At 42.8% G+C, this 18,271-nt stretch overlaps 2 protein-coding genes across 6 annotated transcripts; both read right to left on the minus strand.

The window, feature by feature from the left end:
• Window positions 1-204: 204 nt before the first annotated feature.
• Window positions 205-10,813, minus strand: LOC142994594 (sodium/hydrogen exchanger 9B2). Of its 5 annotated transcripts, XM_076145335.1 has the most exons (14): window positions 9,819-10,569; window positions 8,745-8,863; window positions 8,366-8,663; window positions 7,135-7,336; window positions 6,579-6,749; window positions 5,161-5,303; window positions 4,839-4,966; window positions 3,737-3,912; window positions 3,274-3,380; window positions 2,924-3,073; window positions 2,624-2,732; window positions 1,750-1,886; window positions 1,430-1,652; window positions 205-1,110 (listed from the first exon to the last, which is right to left on the minus strand). In XM_076145335.1, exons 3-14 carry the CDS (start codon window positions 8,510-8,512, stop codon window positions 1,049-1,051), a joined length of 1,755 nt encoding a protein of 584 aa, XP_076001450.1. In that variant the 5' UTR covers window positions 8,513-8,663; window positions 8,745-8,863; window positions 9,819-10,569; the 3' UTR covers window positions 205-1,048. The 5 variants fall into 5 exon arrangements, 4 of the variants coding, with proteins under 4 accessions (XP_076001450.1, XP_076001451.1, XP_076001449.1 ...); XR_012961417.1 differs by having other exon boundaries at window positions 1,329-1,652; window positions 8,745-10,569; XM_076145336.1 differs by lacking the exons at window positions 8,745-8,863; window positions 9,819-10,569 and adding an exon at window positions 10,609-10,813.
• Window positions 10,814-10,903: 90 nt separating this feature from the next.
• bdh2 (3-hydroxybutyrate dehydrogenase, type 2) lies at window positions 10,904-16,771 on the minus strand. Its single transcript, XM_076145338.1, has 10 exons — window positions 16,708-16,771; window positions 15,435-15,522; window positions 14,333-14,411; window positions 13,641-13,737; window positions 13,002-13,110; window positions 12,550-12,610; window positions 12,299-12,412; window positions 11,604-11,662; window positions 11,382-11,474; window positions 10,904-11,143 (listed from the first exon to the last, which is right to left on the minus strand). The coding sequence occupies exons 2-10, from the start codon at window positions 15,504-15,506 to the stop codon at window positions 11,090-11,092; spliced, it is 738 nt and encodes a 245-aa protein (XP_076001453.1). The 5' UTR covers window positions 15,507-15,522; window positions 16,708-16,771; the 3' UTR covers window positions 10,904-11,089.
• Between the last annotated feature and the right edge of the window lie 1,500 nt (window positions 16,772-18,271).

Consider the following 18,271-nt stretch of genomic DNA (forward strand, 5'->3'; position numbering starts at 1 on the left):
AAACAGGATTAGCTCTCACTGGCAACATTATACACTTGAAAGGTTTTTTTGGAGGCAGGAATGTTGCATTCTTGCATATACTTGATAGACTTCCCAGATAACTGTGTGTGTAAAGGACCCACATCTTGCATTTGAATTAAGATTCAATATTATATAAATAAAATGACTTAAAACATCAAACCTCTACAAGAGACATATTTTATTTATTGCTTTGAATTTTTGGTAAGAAACTAAATTCTGTAAATTTATCATAAATACCTACTTACATGTAAGACCCTTTCAAAAGAGGTCATGGAAATATAAACAAAAATATATAAACTTAACCGTAATAAAATTGGATTTGGTGATTTGATTCACAAGATTGGATCTTGTGAGTTTTGTAAATAACACAGATCTCTCTTAAAAACAAGACAAACTACATTGCATAAAAAAACATCTCAAAGCACATGGACAGCACCCATAACTGTGCAGATACTGCTGAGCACAGGATGCCTAAAGCATGTATGTCAGAACTGTGTACACTAGTGTAGAACAATAAATTATGACTACAGTACATTCAATAATAAAATCTGCGTAAAAGGAAACTGCTTACAACTCAAAACACAGACCTACAATTTCAAGTAGAAATAAATTGCAAACAGAAATGTAGTAATAAAAAGAACGAGGCAAAATTTTGATATTAATAAATATGACGGGGTGGAACAATATCCACCCTTACAAATACAAAAAGTAAAAAGTCTTGATGCCCCACACTAATGTGAGTAAACATTCATTTGCAACCAAATAAGTATATTGATCATTAACCCGTTCATACACAATGACAGTGCAGACACACAGATGTGGGTCATTTGGTAGCAGCCTGGAAGCTGGACGCCCCTATAGGCTATAAATATACACAGACATCATGTGTTCCTGCAGGATAACAAACATCAAGAGCTGACCAGCAGATCAAAGAGCCACCGGGAGGCTAGCTAGCTAAAATATCTGAGGTGTGAAAGCATGTGGGTGTCTCTTGGCGTCCTTGCTCACTGGAGGAGCACAGGCAGTGTCAGAGTGTACTTTCATAGGTAATCGGAGTTTCATTGTCATCATCAGATCCTGCTGCAGCACCTAGGAGCAAGACAAAGTGACAAAACAAGTTACGATCCCACCAGACCACACACAAGCTACAATCTACTACACTTTTACATTTAAAAAAAAAATTTGACACCAACAATGCAACGGTGGTGTGACCACACGAGAAATGGGAACAACTCAGTCCTTGTGTAAACACAAGAAATCTAAAGCTATCACTGTCACAAATGTGGAGTGGGAAGGACCTCAACTACCTGGACAAAACTAACGGCAGGGTGGCACAGCGGGGGGGACAGCTTGGGACGGCATGGGGTGCGGAGCTGAGTTGAAGTGTTGAATGTGGGACTTTACCTACCTAAGAGAGAAGCTGATAAATTGTGTTTGACTCGCTCACCCCAGGCCGAGTTCTTGGGTTTCTGGAGCAGGTGAGGCCCTGTGAGCCCTATTATAAGGGCCCCTACAGGCGCCGTGAGCAGGATGGCCAACACGGCCACAGTCAGCACGTCCATGCCGTACTTCTGCTGCTGGATGTCATTCTTGGCTCTGGCCATGTCCAAAGCTATAGAGCCTATAGCTGCCTGAAGGGCAAAAGAACAAGATCAGTGTTCAAGCTGTCTTCATTCATACTGCACTATTATGTTCAGTCTATACTCGAGTCATTACTGGCATACGTACCTGTACTGTGGCTTTTGGCATCCACGCAAGTGAGATGAATATCTTTTCTCTCAGGGTAAAGCCGGCGCAAAGCACACAGACATAAGTGAACAAAAGTCGAACAAGCAGGGCGATGAGCAGAGAAGCTATACCCAGACCTACACACACATATGGAGAAGAATATTACAGAAAGGAAGAATATCGGTCTCATATCAAACGTTCATCATCTATATCAAACGCAAGGGAATGAAACAAACAGGAAAGAGATGTGCTCAATGGCTGTAAATGTATTCATCCACTAAACCTGTAGAGTGGAAATGTAATCTACACACACTTAGCTTGGCTTTTATTCCTCTAACTTTAAAGTGTAGCCAAATTTCGAAAGGAACTTGATCAGGTTGAATACTTTTTCAGTAGATTAGTATATATACAGCACCCGGACCATGCATTTATAGCATTTCATCGAAATCATGAAGTGGAATCCATGTTGAAAGAGAAAATAGAGACTACATTGTTTTACATGACCAAAACTACTGTGACACATTATCAGGTCAACCTGTCTGGCAAAATGTGGGTTTTCCGTTGGGAGGAACTGGAGCTTTTGAACAGATGAATGTGCTGTGTGTGAGATAATGCCAGTGTGAACACAAACCCAAGGAATAATGAAAGGGCTCTTTTTTATCTATTCAAATACATTTACATCTGTGCGGCAACATTTGAATCTGACAGGGACATAACTCTCCTCCCCCTGTATGATATTGTTACGTGTGTGTGTGTGTGTGTGTGTGTGTGTGTGTGTGTGTGTGTGTGTGTGTGTGTGTGTGTGTGTGTGTGTGTGTGTGTGTGTGTGTGTGTGTGTGTGTGTGTGTGTGTGTGTGTGTGTGTGTGGTCTCACCGACTGTGTGTCCCTCCAACTCAGAGACTCGCATCTCTGTTCCGATTAGTCCGAAGAGCAGCGGCTGGAACACATCCCACGCCCACCCAACCACTTCCTCCACACGGGCCTAAATACAGACACACACACACACACACACACACACACAGTTAACTACTTCTGTATCAAACATATATTTCTGACATTGTGATGATGAAAGAGAATGCGTAAATTACTATGACTTGAAATAAGTGCCTCAGATGTGTTTGTGCGTGTATGTGTTTGCGTGTGTGTGTGTGTGTGTGTGTGGGTGTGTGTTACCTTTTCTGTACCCCAGCCAACGCCAGCCAGGAAAGCCAACACGAGTGTGCAGAGGCCTCCAGAGCCGGGAAACCCAGCGACTCCACTGCCAAACACGGCAAAGACAGACAGACCAAGCACCAAGAAAGAGCGCTTCATCACCATGTGTTTCTGCCAGAAAAACACATATAATCATTACCTTTAATTAAATTCAGTAATGCTAAACTTTCTCACAACAAGAGCTTTTCATTTCATTGCATCGGTTCTCGAGCCTGAGATGTTTTATACGCAGGTTCTCTGCTTTAACGAATTAGGACAGAGCTTTGATAAACCTGGATTATATCACGGTAACGCCACTAATGCATGCCTACCTGATCAACACTTGGGAAGTATTGGATAAGGAAGCCCAGGAGAATGCCAGCAACCATACCACCGCCCACCTCCAACAAGCCTCTCAGCAGGTTGTACCAGGTGGAGCCTTGAGAGAGGAAGATAGGAGAGAACACAGAAATACAGAGGAGCAATTAGACTATTTAATGGCCCGATGATGTAAACATCCAATGTTCTGACTGTCGTTTGGCATCTCCTTATACAGCCTCTCCTATGTGACATACTGAGTGCACAGAGGCTTGACACATACTGGCTGTGTCTGAAACTGCATTCGGCATACTGACACTCTCTGGTGTCTGGAGAGAGAAGTACAGTGTTGCTTAGTGTTGCTTAGATACACGACCCTGGAGATACAGTATGTTGATGTTGCATTTCAAAAAAGGAACATGGCATTCAGTTCTTCTAATCTTTCCATGGGCCCTCAACATGTGGTGGATGAGCTACCTGTGGCGAAGGCCATGCCCAAACACGTGGTGAAGCCCGTGATGGCAAGAATGTCATCAAAGCTGCCGGCAGCCATGAGCAGCGTGGGGATGCCCTGCTCCACACCGTAACCATCCCTCTGAAGCAGCAGCATGGAGGGAACCACCACCGCCGGAGACACGGCTCCCAGCACAAAGCTGCAGGGAGAAGAAGATGGAGTAATTATTCTGGTAACTGGTCCTACAAAACTTCTCGGAGAGAAAAGCTCCAGAGCCTCTGCGGAGGATCGACAGCTTGTGGTATTTAACACTTTAATTGATTCTTTTCATGATGCCTTACTCTGTTTCCTGCTTGCAGACTTTTACTCAAACCTCCAGTCTCTGATTCTACACCAGATAATCATGAAAGGCTGTTTTCACACCTGGAGTCAGTCAGAGTTCAACCTTTTATCTCTTCTTTCAAATGTCTGTCGGTTTCACACTGCAAGGAAGCACACCAAACCGCATTGACTGATATGGGTTTGAGCTGATTGTTGGCTGCTCCAGACACTTTCATTCAGTTTTGTTACCTCAAGCTCAGTGCTGCAATGTCAATGCTTCTTTTTGTGGCATAACAACCACATGATGATTCAGGAACTGTACAAACGTCTATACGGATGTCATAATATGGGAATTTGTCTTTTTCTTTATGTTGTAAGATGAACCCTCACTGTTCCCGAGGGCATCGCAGGCTCAAATGTAACTTTTAATACTATTTAACCTTAATGCGACATTGTTCCTTTCGATTCTCTGAAATCCTTTCTCACGGATTCTTTGACTGAACATTTTAAGTTTGTCTAGGGTTTCTAGGCGCCGTCTGCTCACATTTCCTGTAGACACTTTCTTTCTTCCTCATGCATTAAAGACTGGAAACCTGTCATGTCCTCTGCAACACCAGCGGAACTGCGCCTCTGCCCGAGAGCGCGACAGACACTGCTCACACGGCAAATGAGCCCAAATCAACGCGGTAAAAAACGAGAAGTAGTCACGGGAACAGAAAGAGGAAATGCTATTGATTCATGGCAGGAACAATGGAACGGGTACCTCGATAGAGAGGGAAACAGAATTAGTGGTGGTGTATTTACCCAAGGATGAAGCCCCACACCCAGGGGAGGCCCATGAGGAAGTGAGAGACCACAGCCACAGTGCAGGCCTCCACCAAGCAGGGACCAGCTGCCACACGGACACACACCGACTTCAGTTTCTTCAGAGCCTGACAACACAAATACATGATTCAATAACACTGACAAATGAAATGGTGTGTATACAGTAGCTGTGGGAAATGATTATCTGATTGATTACTAACTGACAATGCTTCTCTAAATCATCCTTGATCAGATCCTTGATTATTGAGAAAGCATTAAAGGAAACACTAGAAGACAATCTTTCTGTCTGTGCTGGACATACCATAGGATCCAATCCCAGACCTGCTCTGGCCAGAATGACTGCCAGGGCGATGTTCCTCAGGGAGGCAGACCATCGGACATCAATCTTCACACCATCTGTTATAACGGGAATGTTCCTCAGTAGGAAACCCATCAGCAGCATCCCTGAAACACAACACAGAGCGTGCGTGAGAGAGACGAAAGGTGATATTACTGACTAGGCAATCCAGCCGTCTCTCCCTCTCTGCTGAAGAACAATAAGAGTGCTCACCCGGTGCTTTCTGAACTCAAGCATCTCAATTTAGAAACCAAAGACTCTGTGAGGCTCAGAGCGTGAATATGACCACCATCCTGCCCTGCCACAAAACATCTCATGTCTTTATTACCTTTAGCAGAAAACACTTAACAACCATGAAACTGACAATATCACACTGCAATACACAATAACTCACACACATTCCTTCCAGTAGTGACAAATGAGACTTCAGACCACAGAATCAGACTGATTTAGTCCAAAGGAAAACTTTGGATGAAACCTAACTTCACAAGCAGTCTTTATTATAAGCAATTTCAAAAGATACACTACCCTTATAAAGTTATGTGTGATCAGGGAGTGGCTGCACATTCCTTGGTATTTTATCTTAGAAGGGCTTTAATCGAAGACAAAGTCACAAAATGAGTTTGCCAGTAGATTTCCTTTGTATTTATCTCACCAAGTGGCCTGAAGGACTGAAGACTGACTGCCTGAATAATGTTTGAATGGTTTCTGAACTTAAGAGTATGAAGGGCCTGAAGAAATGGTGAATATATTTGAAAGGAGGATGGCTAAAGAAAAAACGTTCAAATAGAAAGCATTTGTGTGAGTAAGTGAGTGAGTGAGCGAGTAAGTGAGTGAGTGAGTGAGCCAGTGAGCGAGTGAGTGAGTGAGTGAGTGAGTGAGTGAGTGAGTGAGTGAGTGAGTGAGTGAGCGAGCGACCGAGCGAGCGAGCGAGTGAGTGAGTGAGTGAGCGAGCGAGCGAGTAAGTGAGTGAGTGAGCGAGCGAGTCTCTCCCTCCATGGAAAAAAGGATCCCTGAAACATCACTGGCAACACAGCACAGCAGTCACCATAACACACTCGTGCTGTGAACAGCTGGGAAATGTTTCCTGATCCCTGCTGAAAGACGTGACCTCGTAATCAAAACACTGCAACAGTGAGAAATACAGTGGGAACTACTGGAGAGAAGGTTTTGGATTGTACAGTGAAGGCGTCACGGTATCAGTCTCACTGTCCGGAAGATAACCGTCAACATGGGCGTCAAGTGTTACATTAGAGGAGTTTAACCATTGATGTGCTGCATATAGTACGTACAAATACACACATATGCAGATAAGGATTTTATAAAGACTCAGCACATTTTTATCAGCACATAAAGTATAAACAGAGGAGTGCCGGCCTTACCGAGCAGTGGGGGGAAGGGGGGCAGTTTGGGCAGGCGGATGAGGGACACCAGTTTTCCACCGACGACCGCACAGATGAAGAGAACGGTGATGCCAAACAGGTTACCTCCAGGAAGACATTCGTCCTCTGTGATGGACCACACCACTCCGAAGAGCACCGATGCCAAAAGGACTGGAGGGGACAGGACAGAGAAGAACCACATCATGAAATATATCAGATCCAAACCCTGCTTCTGTGGCACTACGTCCTCAGCTTTCTGTAAGGGAACGTTATCATGTTAAGTGTCATGGCATTCTCAAGTAGCTCTTAAGAGTCCTCTGTATCCATCAAAGGGGAACAACACTGACATTTAGTTTCTCATAAATGACCACTGAGGCAAAGTACTCAATTGAATCCTCATTATATAAAGTGACAATGCAATATTACAATATGTATTAATGTCATTGCTGCTTCGATTTCATTTCTAAGAGAAGAATCAGACCATTCATGTCATATCCAAGCATTCCCAATGTTTACAGAATGGGTTTAACATCCAAGAGCAAAGTGTGTCTCTTACGTTTGGTCACCAGAGAGGCAAAGAGGCCTCTTGGAGGACATGGGCAAAATCTGTGGAGCAACGGACAGCAGACGAGTGGAGGCTCTGTGTTTGTCCCGGCGTCCACCACGGGGTTGCGTGGAATGAAGTAGGTGGTTTCTTCGGTGACATTGGGACTGGAGGCGCGTCGGACTACCACCTGGATCTGGTTTACATTTAGGTGCTGAGGAAAGCAGACGATATGGTTATGTTACACAGTGGACAGGCAGAAATCATGGCCATTCTAAGAACTTATTTTTCACTTAAGGGAAAAGGTTCCAAAAGCACCGCAGTGAGATCGTACCTTTATATGGCCGCATCACTCAATTTGCGAGACGATCCTTTAAATTTAGGTTTTAGTATATCAACACTGAATATACACACAATTTCATGCCGTCTAGTATCTCTGTGGGTATAATATTGCACATATATACATCGTCAGACTCCATCAGCAGGAGCAAACCCACATAGATCTGCTGTTACTGTGGTGCTGAGTCACTCACAGCAAAGAAACACCCCACTCCCTGTTTGATTATATTGTACACATCCAAAGACATTCAACGTGAAAGCATAAAACAATCCCTTGACTGTGACATTAACAAAGATAAAATAAATTACAAGTTATCTTAAATAAATTGAATTATAGCAGTTTAATAATCAAACTGCAGGGCATATTAAGATTTTAATTCGAAAGAGAAAAAACTGTAGTGTAGCCTCTCAATAGCCACACCCTGGCAGAGACTATCAGTATGGCCCTATCAGTTTGTTGACACAGAGCTATGTCATACCAGTCGGGCAAAGGCTGCCGTTTCTTGGAGAATAAGTCGATATGTTGCCCAACTAAGCTGATAAATGTCATTCCCAGAAAGCTGTTATTCTTTCCACAGGCATTGTTATATTGTGTTCTTCACTTTGTGGCACTTTGTCCAATGAATTCTCACATTAGAGGTATAGAGTGAGTCCAAGGCTACAGTGCAGCAATATAACAACAAATTGATAACACGGCAAAGTAGATTAATTGGAGAATCAGCATTGCCATAACAGCACCCATATCATTTTCTGTAGTTTAACAGCTCAAAGACAAATTCATTTTAGAACATATCTATTGATATTGATACTCTTTGCTGCTAGATTTCATTGCAGAGGCCTTAATACTGAATAACAAGAAACTACATGAACTTGAGAAAGAAGAAACAACAAGAAACTACTGTACCTCCACATGGTTCGGTCCAGGAATCGCAATTCTGTCCAGCAATGGACTGGGTACCGGGCTGGGAGCTGGACTGGGCACTGGGCTGGGTGCTGGGCTGGGCGCTGGGCTCGGCTCTGGGGTTGTAGGTTTGGGCTGGGTGTCCTCCATGACAATTCGCTGCAGTATTTCTGGTCCTCTCACTCCTCTTAACACAGTAAATGAAGCCCAGGGGAGGGGTTAGCCATTGATAGGCAGTTCCTTCACTTCTGTTTCCGTAGGTCTGACTGAAGGCTCCTATTGATTCATCACCTTTTTATCACTGCAAAAAAACACAATATTGTTTACTTAATACAGAGCAGTGGTGTTGATTCAAGTGGGGCAATTGGCAAACGGTACATACGGCTAAGGTTGGAAAGTTTCCACTTGTTCAAAGGCCTGTTTTGCAAAGGTGAGCCAACTTTTAAAGGGCATCTCATTCACACCTGGTCCGACTGTGTGGTGTTTGCAGGTTCCCTAACCCTGAGCACGAATAATGGACAGAGAATGGAAGGATAGAGGAATTTGACTTCAGTTTAAGTTTGCAAACGTAGTAGTAGTCTAGAGCCAACACCTATTTCACATAGGTAACTGTGAAACGGCACAGCTGATTGGTTGCGTGTTGGAAAGGTCACCACCAGAGGGGTCAGGGCTTCATTTAATTGAGCTTTGGAGTGCACTGGGAAACACAGCACATCGCTCAAGGTGGCAACTTGGCAAGGTTGAGAGGCACTGCTCAGCAACATGGAAAGGAATGGGCAGAAATACACTGCTGTTCATATTTAAGCTGCCTCACTGGCTGAAGCACCAACAGAAAAAAGGTTCAGTGAGGTTACAGAGGTCAGTTTCATAGACTATGCCTATGTTGGTAAAGTGTATTCCTCCTTAAAAAGATACTACTGGGTGGAAATCATTTATTCTTTGCTTTCAACTGTATTAACAACTGTGACATCATTCATGATTCCATTCACGTCTCCCATTTCCCACTATAATCATTTGATGTAAATTAATTGCTGGACCCTGAACAATGTTTCTGCCAAGTACACACACACACACACACACACACACGAGCTCTCCAAAGAGGATTTTAGTCTTATTTGTAAATTCAAGACAGTTTTGTTTATCTTATTTATTAATAGTAATCGAATGAAATCAGTTGGGACCAATGCTTTACACCTCTAAGTTATACAGATGATACCCCCCATCACAAGCACACAATAAGCTGAATGTCAGAGGTAACATTGGTACAGATCCACAACAAAGACTGACACTATAGATGCACATCAACTGCATAGAATCTGACTCCTAATGAGGATCTGTGACTGCCATTTACTAAGGATAAGGACACTATTGGTAAAACATTAACGTAATTAGCCGGCTACTCTTGTATACAAAACACAAGGAAACATTTCAAACCACTACAATGTTGTGACAGTACCAAGGCGGTGACAGACGTTAGTTAATCCAATTGTGACGAGGCCACCTTGATGGACGTTTACAGCTCCACCATATGGCGCATCCTCCAGCGGGTTAGCTCAAGCAGGTAACCCCCGCGATGAGACGCGATCCCTCGGTTACAAACATAGTCCCGGCAACGCTATCACGCCTCATCAACCGGCAATGCTAGCCACCTAGCTAGCCAGCTACGTGATAGTGGGGGTTGGCTTGCTCTCGGTTGAATTGCGGAGCCGGTGTGTGTGGGTGGGGAGAACACAGCTGACAGCTACAACCGCGGGTAGAGGAACGTAAACCCAAACAGCACCGGGAGGTCCATTATTGGACAGATGCATGCCGGAATCAGCGTAGCAGCTAATGCTAATAATCACCGCAACACGTGTACTGGCATTTCCTCCTGGAACGTTATGATAAATGTTCAATCGTTCACGTGCTCTTTAACTGGCGGCATCGATCAGTCACGTTAAGCTTCCGTAAAGATCACAAGTTGCTCGCTTCAAAATCAAACGCGACCTCCACCAGCTTCAACCAGCACCCAGAGGCATCAGAACCACAAGAACCAGGCTACGACTCGATTCTACACAATCAACATGTTTAGATGTTTGCCCATTGATCGCATTGATGTTCGAAGTGTCGCGGCTGTCCGGCGGCGTCCGTGTGATTCCGGCCAACAGCTACCGGGAAAGTCGGAGTCATTTGAACGCAACACGACTGTGCCCTGGTCCCTTATATGGAAATGTGTTAAAAATCAAATAGAAACGCGAACAGCTCACCTCATATGTCCGACAGTGCCATCGCCCCTGAAGTGTCCAGAGTGTGTGTGTGATCCCTACGGCAGAGCAGCTGGGGGGCGGATTAGTGTGGGACAAGCATGTGTGGAGCACTAACCTGTGTGTGTGTGTGTGTGTGTGTGTGTGTGTGTGTGTGTGTGTGTGTGTGTGTGTGTGTGTGTGTGTGTGTGTGTGTGTGTGTGTGTGTGTGTATTGTGACTGAAACAACAGTGTGGGGCTAAGTTTTGTTTGTTTTGTTTTAAATCAATACTTTACTAAATATCACCAGTAGTCCCACTGTCAATCGAACAAATTTATTAAAAACACAAACAAATAATTACATGGTTTGCTGTGACGTTGCTCATGTATCTCGATTTCTTTCAGTATCTTTTCTCAGGGCACAGACTTGTACAGACTTTGTTTGATCACGTTAAAAACATATATTGGCCTGATCTGGATTTGATTTTCTGCAGTAGGAAGAAGCTCAGAGTCTCCATCCTCCATCGATGATGTGTTCAGTGCCCGTCACGTAGGCCGACTGTCAGAGGAGAATAAGATGACAGTTAGTTCAATACTCTTTCTTTTTACATCCGGGCAGGAGAAGCTTGGTTGCACGTGGATCAATAAAACCATAGCAAAAGTCAGCCATGTATGGACTCAAGACTTTAGTTTAGACTGCTTGCTTGAACTTTATGTAATTTTCGATCATAAACAAATAACCACAGTAATAACCACTGCATAAACTTCATTATTTCCCGATGTCTGCGCGCTCTCACCTCGTCTGAGGCCAGGTACACACACAGGTGAGCCACCTCTTCAGCTCTGCACATCCGGCCTGTTTTCTGTCTTGCCATGAAATCCTTAAAAGCCTGCAGAAAGGAATTTTACACTCAATCTTAAGTCATTGGGTTAAAGTAAAGATGCAGCTATGAATGGCAGGTATCACCGTCCAATTGAGATCAGAGACAGCAGAAGAGCACATGAAGGGTCCACAGTACCTGCTCTGGGTCGGGTTGGGCCTGGATCCTCCCCCTCAGTGAGGGAGTATCTACAGTCCCTGAGGAAACAAACACAACTCGTGTCCTGAAAGGCTCAGCAGTCTTTCACAAGGCAACACACACACACACACACCAATTCACAATTACACCGACATATTCACATTCACAATTCACCTACATGTCTTTGGACTAAGGGGAGGAAAGTGTCACACTCAGGTAAAACCTCGCTGACACGGAGCGACTCAGAGAAGGATTCAAGCTCAGCACCTTTTTTTGAGGCGACAGTGCTGAGCAGCGAGCCACTATTGTTGACCAGGTTGTGGATTTTGATTACGTAAATGACAGACCAGGGTACAATTAGTCTGCTGTAGAAGGACAAATCTCTAAAAAACAGCTTTAAAACAGAAAAAAAAAGTAATCATGAACTTGCAAATTGGTTATTTATGCAGAGTGGAAAGCTATTTGGAGTGATTGTGCCATATTTCTTAATGGAAAAACGGCACATTGTCCTCAAGCACATAAGAAAAACCATGCAATCTTCCTTAAAAGCATATTGGGTGCTATTTTAGTGAGAATTGAGGATGCCTGCAGGATATTGTTATTGCTTTAAACGATGGTAGTCTTGAGCAGCAGTTAATCAACAACAGGAGGGGACATTGGGTGTTTAGTTTGCGGGGTGTGTGCCAAAAACTCACCGGGGCAAACGCAGTTACAGCGAATGCCTTGATCGATGAAATCGGCAGCTATAGATTTGGTGAGGCCGATCACGGCGGCCTTGGACGTGCTATAGACGCAGCGGTTCACGACACCTGCGTTAAGGGGAGAGCAGATGTCACACAAACATGCACAAGCCAAGCAATTATCTGGGGTAAGAGGATTACACCTGGCTTCATGTGTTTATTCAATTAAAGCGTAGTGGTTTCATCTCTGCGATAGGATCTTTTACCTTTTATGCTTGAAGCAACGGATGACATGTTGATGATGTTGCCTGACTTCTTTTCCAACATCTGAAATGAGACAAATATGTGGAAGGTGGCAGAAACATGCAAACACACCTTATATGTACTGTTTACACACATAGATTACATGCCGAGCTGTGGTTTTAACTTCTACTACAGCACATAAATCAGACAAATATGCTAGGATCAGCAATAAAAATTCAACTTTGAGACACTTTGCTCAGTTTGTGGCTTAAGGTGGATTAGTACTTGAGCAGTCATTGCCAGGCTCATCATGTCTCAGGCTCAGAGTAATACAGTAACACAGCTAATCCTGGGGGGGACAACGGATGAGAACACAATAAAGCATATGTCACTCAGTTTACACCGGCACCTATTGTGTTCCCTCCATAACAGGATCAACTATGTAAGCATATGGCACAACGCAGTCAAAGGTCACCTTTGGCAGAAAAGCCTTGCTCATGAGGAACATGCTCCGGACGTTTACGTTCATCGTGAAGTCCCAGTCTGCTTCCTCACAATCCAATATGGAGCCGTGGTGTACAAACCTGGAAGGAGGAAGAAGCAGGTGACAAAAGAAGGGAATATAGTTTAATCATACAATCTGAAACAAAGATATTGACACCGTTTGGCTCTAGCTACAGGGCAGTCTGTCTGAAAAATACCCATCCCCCCCCTCAACATGTTACTCTGGCTCTTAAAGGTGACAATTTAGAGACCTTTGTTAAGGGGATTGGCACAAGGTCAAGTAAAGGTTAAACCTTAACGTATAGGGATTTAGAAAATGTAGTTAATTGGCAGATGGACAGACGTGCCAAATGTGCAGACGCGATGTTGGCTCTGTGATTTCATGCTAAGCTTTAAGTTAGATCTGAATTACGTTAAGTTAAAGCAGCACTGTGCCCTTATCTCAGTCAGTGTTTCTCCTGGTTTCACTTATGCTTTAGTCCCAAACACTGCAGAGAGTCTATTGAGATACGCTGAGTGAAATAAGGGAATCTATAAAATTGTATTGGGCTGCTCTGAGCATGGTGGATCAGTCATGCTCCTCTGGTGGTGGGAAAGGATCTTTTTGTACCCGGCAACATTAAACAGCACATCTAAGTGGTCGTGTTCCTTGGCCAGAGCTTCCACTTCATCCTTCTTCGTCACATCCACCACCTTGGTCCTGATACCTGTGGATTCCAAGGGGAGGAATCAAATCAATATTCATGTATTCAGATGTGGTCGAGCCGGGGAACAAATAGGTTCTGAGCCGCTTAGTCTGCCCGTCACAAAGGATGCACACCAAGTTCTAAAGCAGTCATCAAATTCTAATATAAACCTATAAATCAGGGCAGCTAATTAAAACTTGATTAAAAAAGAAAGAACAATATAAACTGGAGGCATACGTGAATGAATAGGATCTAACCTTTGCAGCACACATATTAAAGGGGCATTTGGGGCAAATGTTGAGGACAGAAAAGTATGAATCTAATGGGAAGATCACTTGAAGCACCAGAACTAAAGTCTTGTATTTATAACAAGTTATTATTACTATTTTTGTAAGAACATAATACTAAAAATGACATCAAGTTTGGATTTACAAGTCAGGATATCTTATTATAAAGACATTTTGTGCTAACAACACCAAAAAAACTAAACCATTGCGCATTTTTTAAGCTTTTTACCAAGCAGCAGAAACTAACATAATTGCCAAAAGTAAATGAGCAGCCATTACACTGGTTGTCCAGCAGATGGCAGCTGTAGCCCTACAGAGTTGAACGATACCTGGAATTCCGTCCAGCTCCTTCAGCTTCTCTCCATTGATGTCCGTTGCTGTGACTTGAGCTCCTTCCTTCGCAAAGGCCTGCAGTTCAAAACAAAGCTGGTGAAATCGGTGCAGCTTAAAGAATGATATTAAAGATGTTACGCGTTGTGTTTACAAGAGGCTCAAACACAGAAGGCACCAGGTCTTATTAACAGCGAGGGACAGCTACCTTCAATTATTCATGAAATCTGGTTTACTGTCTGAAGGAAAATTGATTCCTCTCTGATTTTAGGGAAATTATTCAGGCCACAACGTGTCAACATCTCAATCTCATTATCAAGCACTTTTTCTAACCCTAATGCCTGAACTTAGCAATTTAAAGGCACATTAATTCGGTTCTATTCGATGGGGGGGAGTGCATGGTTAACCACATAACAAACCACAACAACACAACACTTCTAAACAGAAAAGTCTTAATAAAGCCCACACTAGAGCAGGAGTCCTATCAGTGCTTTGGCTCTAATGGTCTGCCACTGCGTAAATTGACATGGACTGCGTATCTAAATTCACCCACACTACACAAACCCTCCTAAGACATTGCAGGCTTTTACAGGGCCTCACAGGCGACACTTGAAGAGAATGGGGCCGATGATGACCCTGTCTCGACGAGGATATATGAGCCTTTGAAGTGTTTTGCTATTGCTTTGGCAAGGCTGTCAACAGAGGACTGCACAGCTCCTGAACCAATCACCCTGCATCATCTCAAGCGACACGAGATCAGAGTTATTTACAGGAGGTGCATGAGGAACGACCGCACAGTCGTCACACAAAGACAAAGCGTCTTTCATTCATTGTGACAAACGAAACACTCACTGTGTTCTTCACTTTTAATCTATTATATCCTCTTACTTCATCATAACCTAGTGTTCATATACTGTATACTTAAAAACAACCTGGGGAGAACCCGTGTTACGGAGTCACAATTACAGTTTTGAACTATGTGTTTACGCCACAAGTCATTACTTATTAAAACATAAATGAGCCATTTCCCATGTGGTTTGGAATGAAATATAACAGCGTGCAGTACTGTTTTCTATACATATATAGTGTGCAGGTCATTACTATGGCTGCAGCTCGTCCAATCCCCTGCGCCGCTGCTGACAGAACAATCACTTTTCCATCCAGGCGGCCCATCGTTCACACTTCACAGCTGCAGTGACCAAAACAAACAAACAAACAATGTTCAACTGTAGCACCAGATTAATACAGATGCAGTAGAATACATTTCTGTCTGAAGTCTCTTTTAAATCAAAACCTTTCTGTTAAAAGGCCGAAGAAAACATTTACAAATCAAAACCATTTATCAAAACCCCAAATTTCTCTAATCTCAACTGAAATCTCCTCAGTGGGTGTCACTTCTTCACTGAAAACTTTTACTTGTTCATTACTTTTGTGAACTTGAAATGTATGTTGTGGTGTGATGGAGAAAGCTCAACTGTTTGTTTGGACAAACCAGAGCAACTGGCCAGTAGGAGTAAGCAAATGCATGCCAGCACAGCTATCATGGTTGAGCAGATAAATGAAACCCTCTGCTTTACTAAGTGATCCCAGAGAGCTAACGGAATAAATAATTAAATGTTTAAAACCAAAATAGTAGCTCCAAAACAACAACAACATGATCTTGCAGATGCAGTTTTGTTGCACCACAAGTCAATCATGGAACCAGCTTGAGATAAGTAATGATTAACAGGCTACGTCTCAATACTTCCTCATGTGTACGAGTTGGTTTAAGGACCTGAACACTTACACCTGCAGAGGAAATGCATGAATCTGCACCTACACGACATTTAACACTATGAATTTTCGAACACTGACTACACCATGTAAACATCAGACTGAGTGAATCCTTTCTCACATCATTGTTTCCATCGACTTAACTGTAATGGCAGTTTTGCTTTCCCATTCTTCATATGTGCAACTGAAAATCCCACCAAAAAATGATCTGCTATCACGGATATCGTTGTTGTTGTTGTTGAATAAAGTTAACTTTCAGCCTAATTGGCAGTTACAGTTCAGGGTCAGTGCTCATGGTGCTCGGAATGTTTGGGTGGATTTGTAATCTGTAAACAGTCTGCACATCTGCACTCATTAAATATTTTGTACGTTGTTAATAAATTCGCCTTAACTGCACTTCTCCTCTGTGACTGTCAAAGATCGGCATTCATTACCATACATGCATACAAAGCGTGGTTATGTCAGCGTTTGGGCTTCTGTCCTTCTATACAAATACACATTGTGCAATAACCTCATGATGTTTACCGCTTTTTGTAATAATAATAAAAAGGTTTGTCGTAGTAATGTTAGTATAGAAGAAGACTATTTTCTTGCAACTCACCAGGGTCAGACACGTTCAGGCTCAGGGTGCAGAGACCTCACGTGACCTGGTTCTTAATTCCAATTGGTTCCCGATCAGGAAGTGTGTTCGCAAGTTTTTTATTAGAAACACTTACAAAGATCATATGATAACATCAAAATAAATCTCTTCCTGCTTCGGCCGGTATGGCTAAACCAACCATGACACGACCGTGTTATATTTACACAGCACAGCTCTTGTCGATGCATCTGGCATTTTAAAATGTGTATCAATTTGCTTTGATTCGTAGCAGCTGCACGAATTAATTTTAAATTAGCCTTATCTGGCTATGCAACTCGCAACATTTAAAACGTGTCAAATTATTTTCTTCCGCTACAGTGGAGCGTGAACTATCTTGATAACAATTATCTCTGTTGTGGACGTTGACCCTTGACGTCTCCCTAAGTGCATTTTTATGCCGTAGGTTATTTACATATTTTCCCTTCCGTTAACATTTGGTGTTTTTAAGATTCAAGCATAAATGTTAATAATATATACTGTCAAATGTTCAGTCGTGCCAAATATACAGTGAAAGAGAAACTCCAATGCACATTAGAAGCTGTATCTACTGCTGAGAGACATGCATGGAGTCAAACTCTATTTAGGAGTCCATCCTCAACCATGTGGATAGAATATTTTCTCCTAAGTATTTTTTTTTCAGGAGGAGCTACATCTAAGACCCCATTTGTTTTCATTACACCAAGCTGATACACATTCTATAGGAGTACATGGTGGCCCGCTCTCTACTGGAGCAGTTCTAACTGGCTGGGTTTCAATGAAGGTCCCAGGCATTTCATCAAAGCAGACAATATCGACCGATCACCACTGATGTAGCATGATGGCATTTAGTCTCCTGTATTTCATCGCGCAGTGTAAAATGGCATGTTTGGTTTATTTAAGGTTTTGCTGAGTTCTGTTGTGCTGAAAAAACACATTTATGTACGTCCCTGTCCTGTTTTAGAGATGCAGTGTGTTGACTGTACTGAATCTGACACGGGAGAAGTGACGTGTGGCAACTCCTTAATGACATATTGATCTGGTCAGAGGAGCAAATGAGAGCGTTCTTCCTTAAGGCCATGTAGCCATTTCATTCAAGGCCATCCGTCAAGGCCTTTTACAAGGTTAACTTAATTTGTTTCAACCTAATGAGCCAATACATTTAGCATTACACGTACAGCGCAGTAAAGGCTCTTTGGACTGTAATATCAGTCTTATTAGATATATTGACATCGGGTTAATATGCATTGGAATGGGTCCAGTATAAGTGGAGCGGAGTGGCCCTGATGTATTTGCTTTAAATGAAAAAAGAGAGCTTTTATTATATGAAGAAGAGAAAGAAGAAAATGATTTACTACTTGAAGTATTATCAAGTATTAAAGTATATATCTGTTTGCAGACCTTAAAAATGTAAATTCAGAAACTGCCATCAGTTACAAAGGAATGGAACACGGGTCATTACTCTCATTGCTGCACCGAGCAGTGAAAGACCCAGTAAGTATAGTAGAAACACTCTAAGTAAAATGCTTTTCAATTTGATAATAATAAC

Source organism: Genypterus blacodes, unplaced genomic scaffold (genome assembly GCF_046128005.1).
Source record: "Genypterus blacodes isolate CSIRO-AG114 ecotype Tasmania unplaced genomic scaffold, CSIRO-AGI_Gbla_v1 ptg000030l_1, whole genome shotgun sequence".
Classification (NCBI taxonomy): Eukaryota; Metazoa; Chordata; class Actinopteri; order Ophidiiformes; family Ophidiidae; genus Genypterus; species Genypterus blacodes.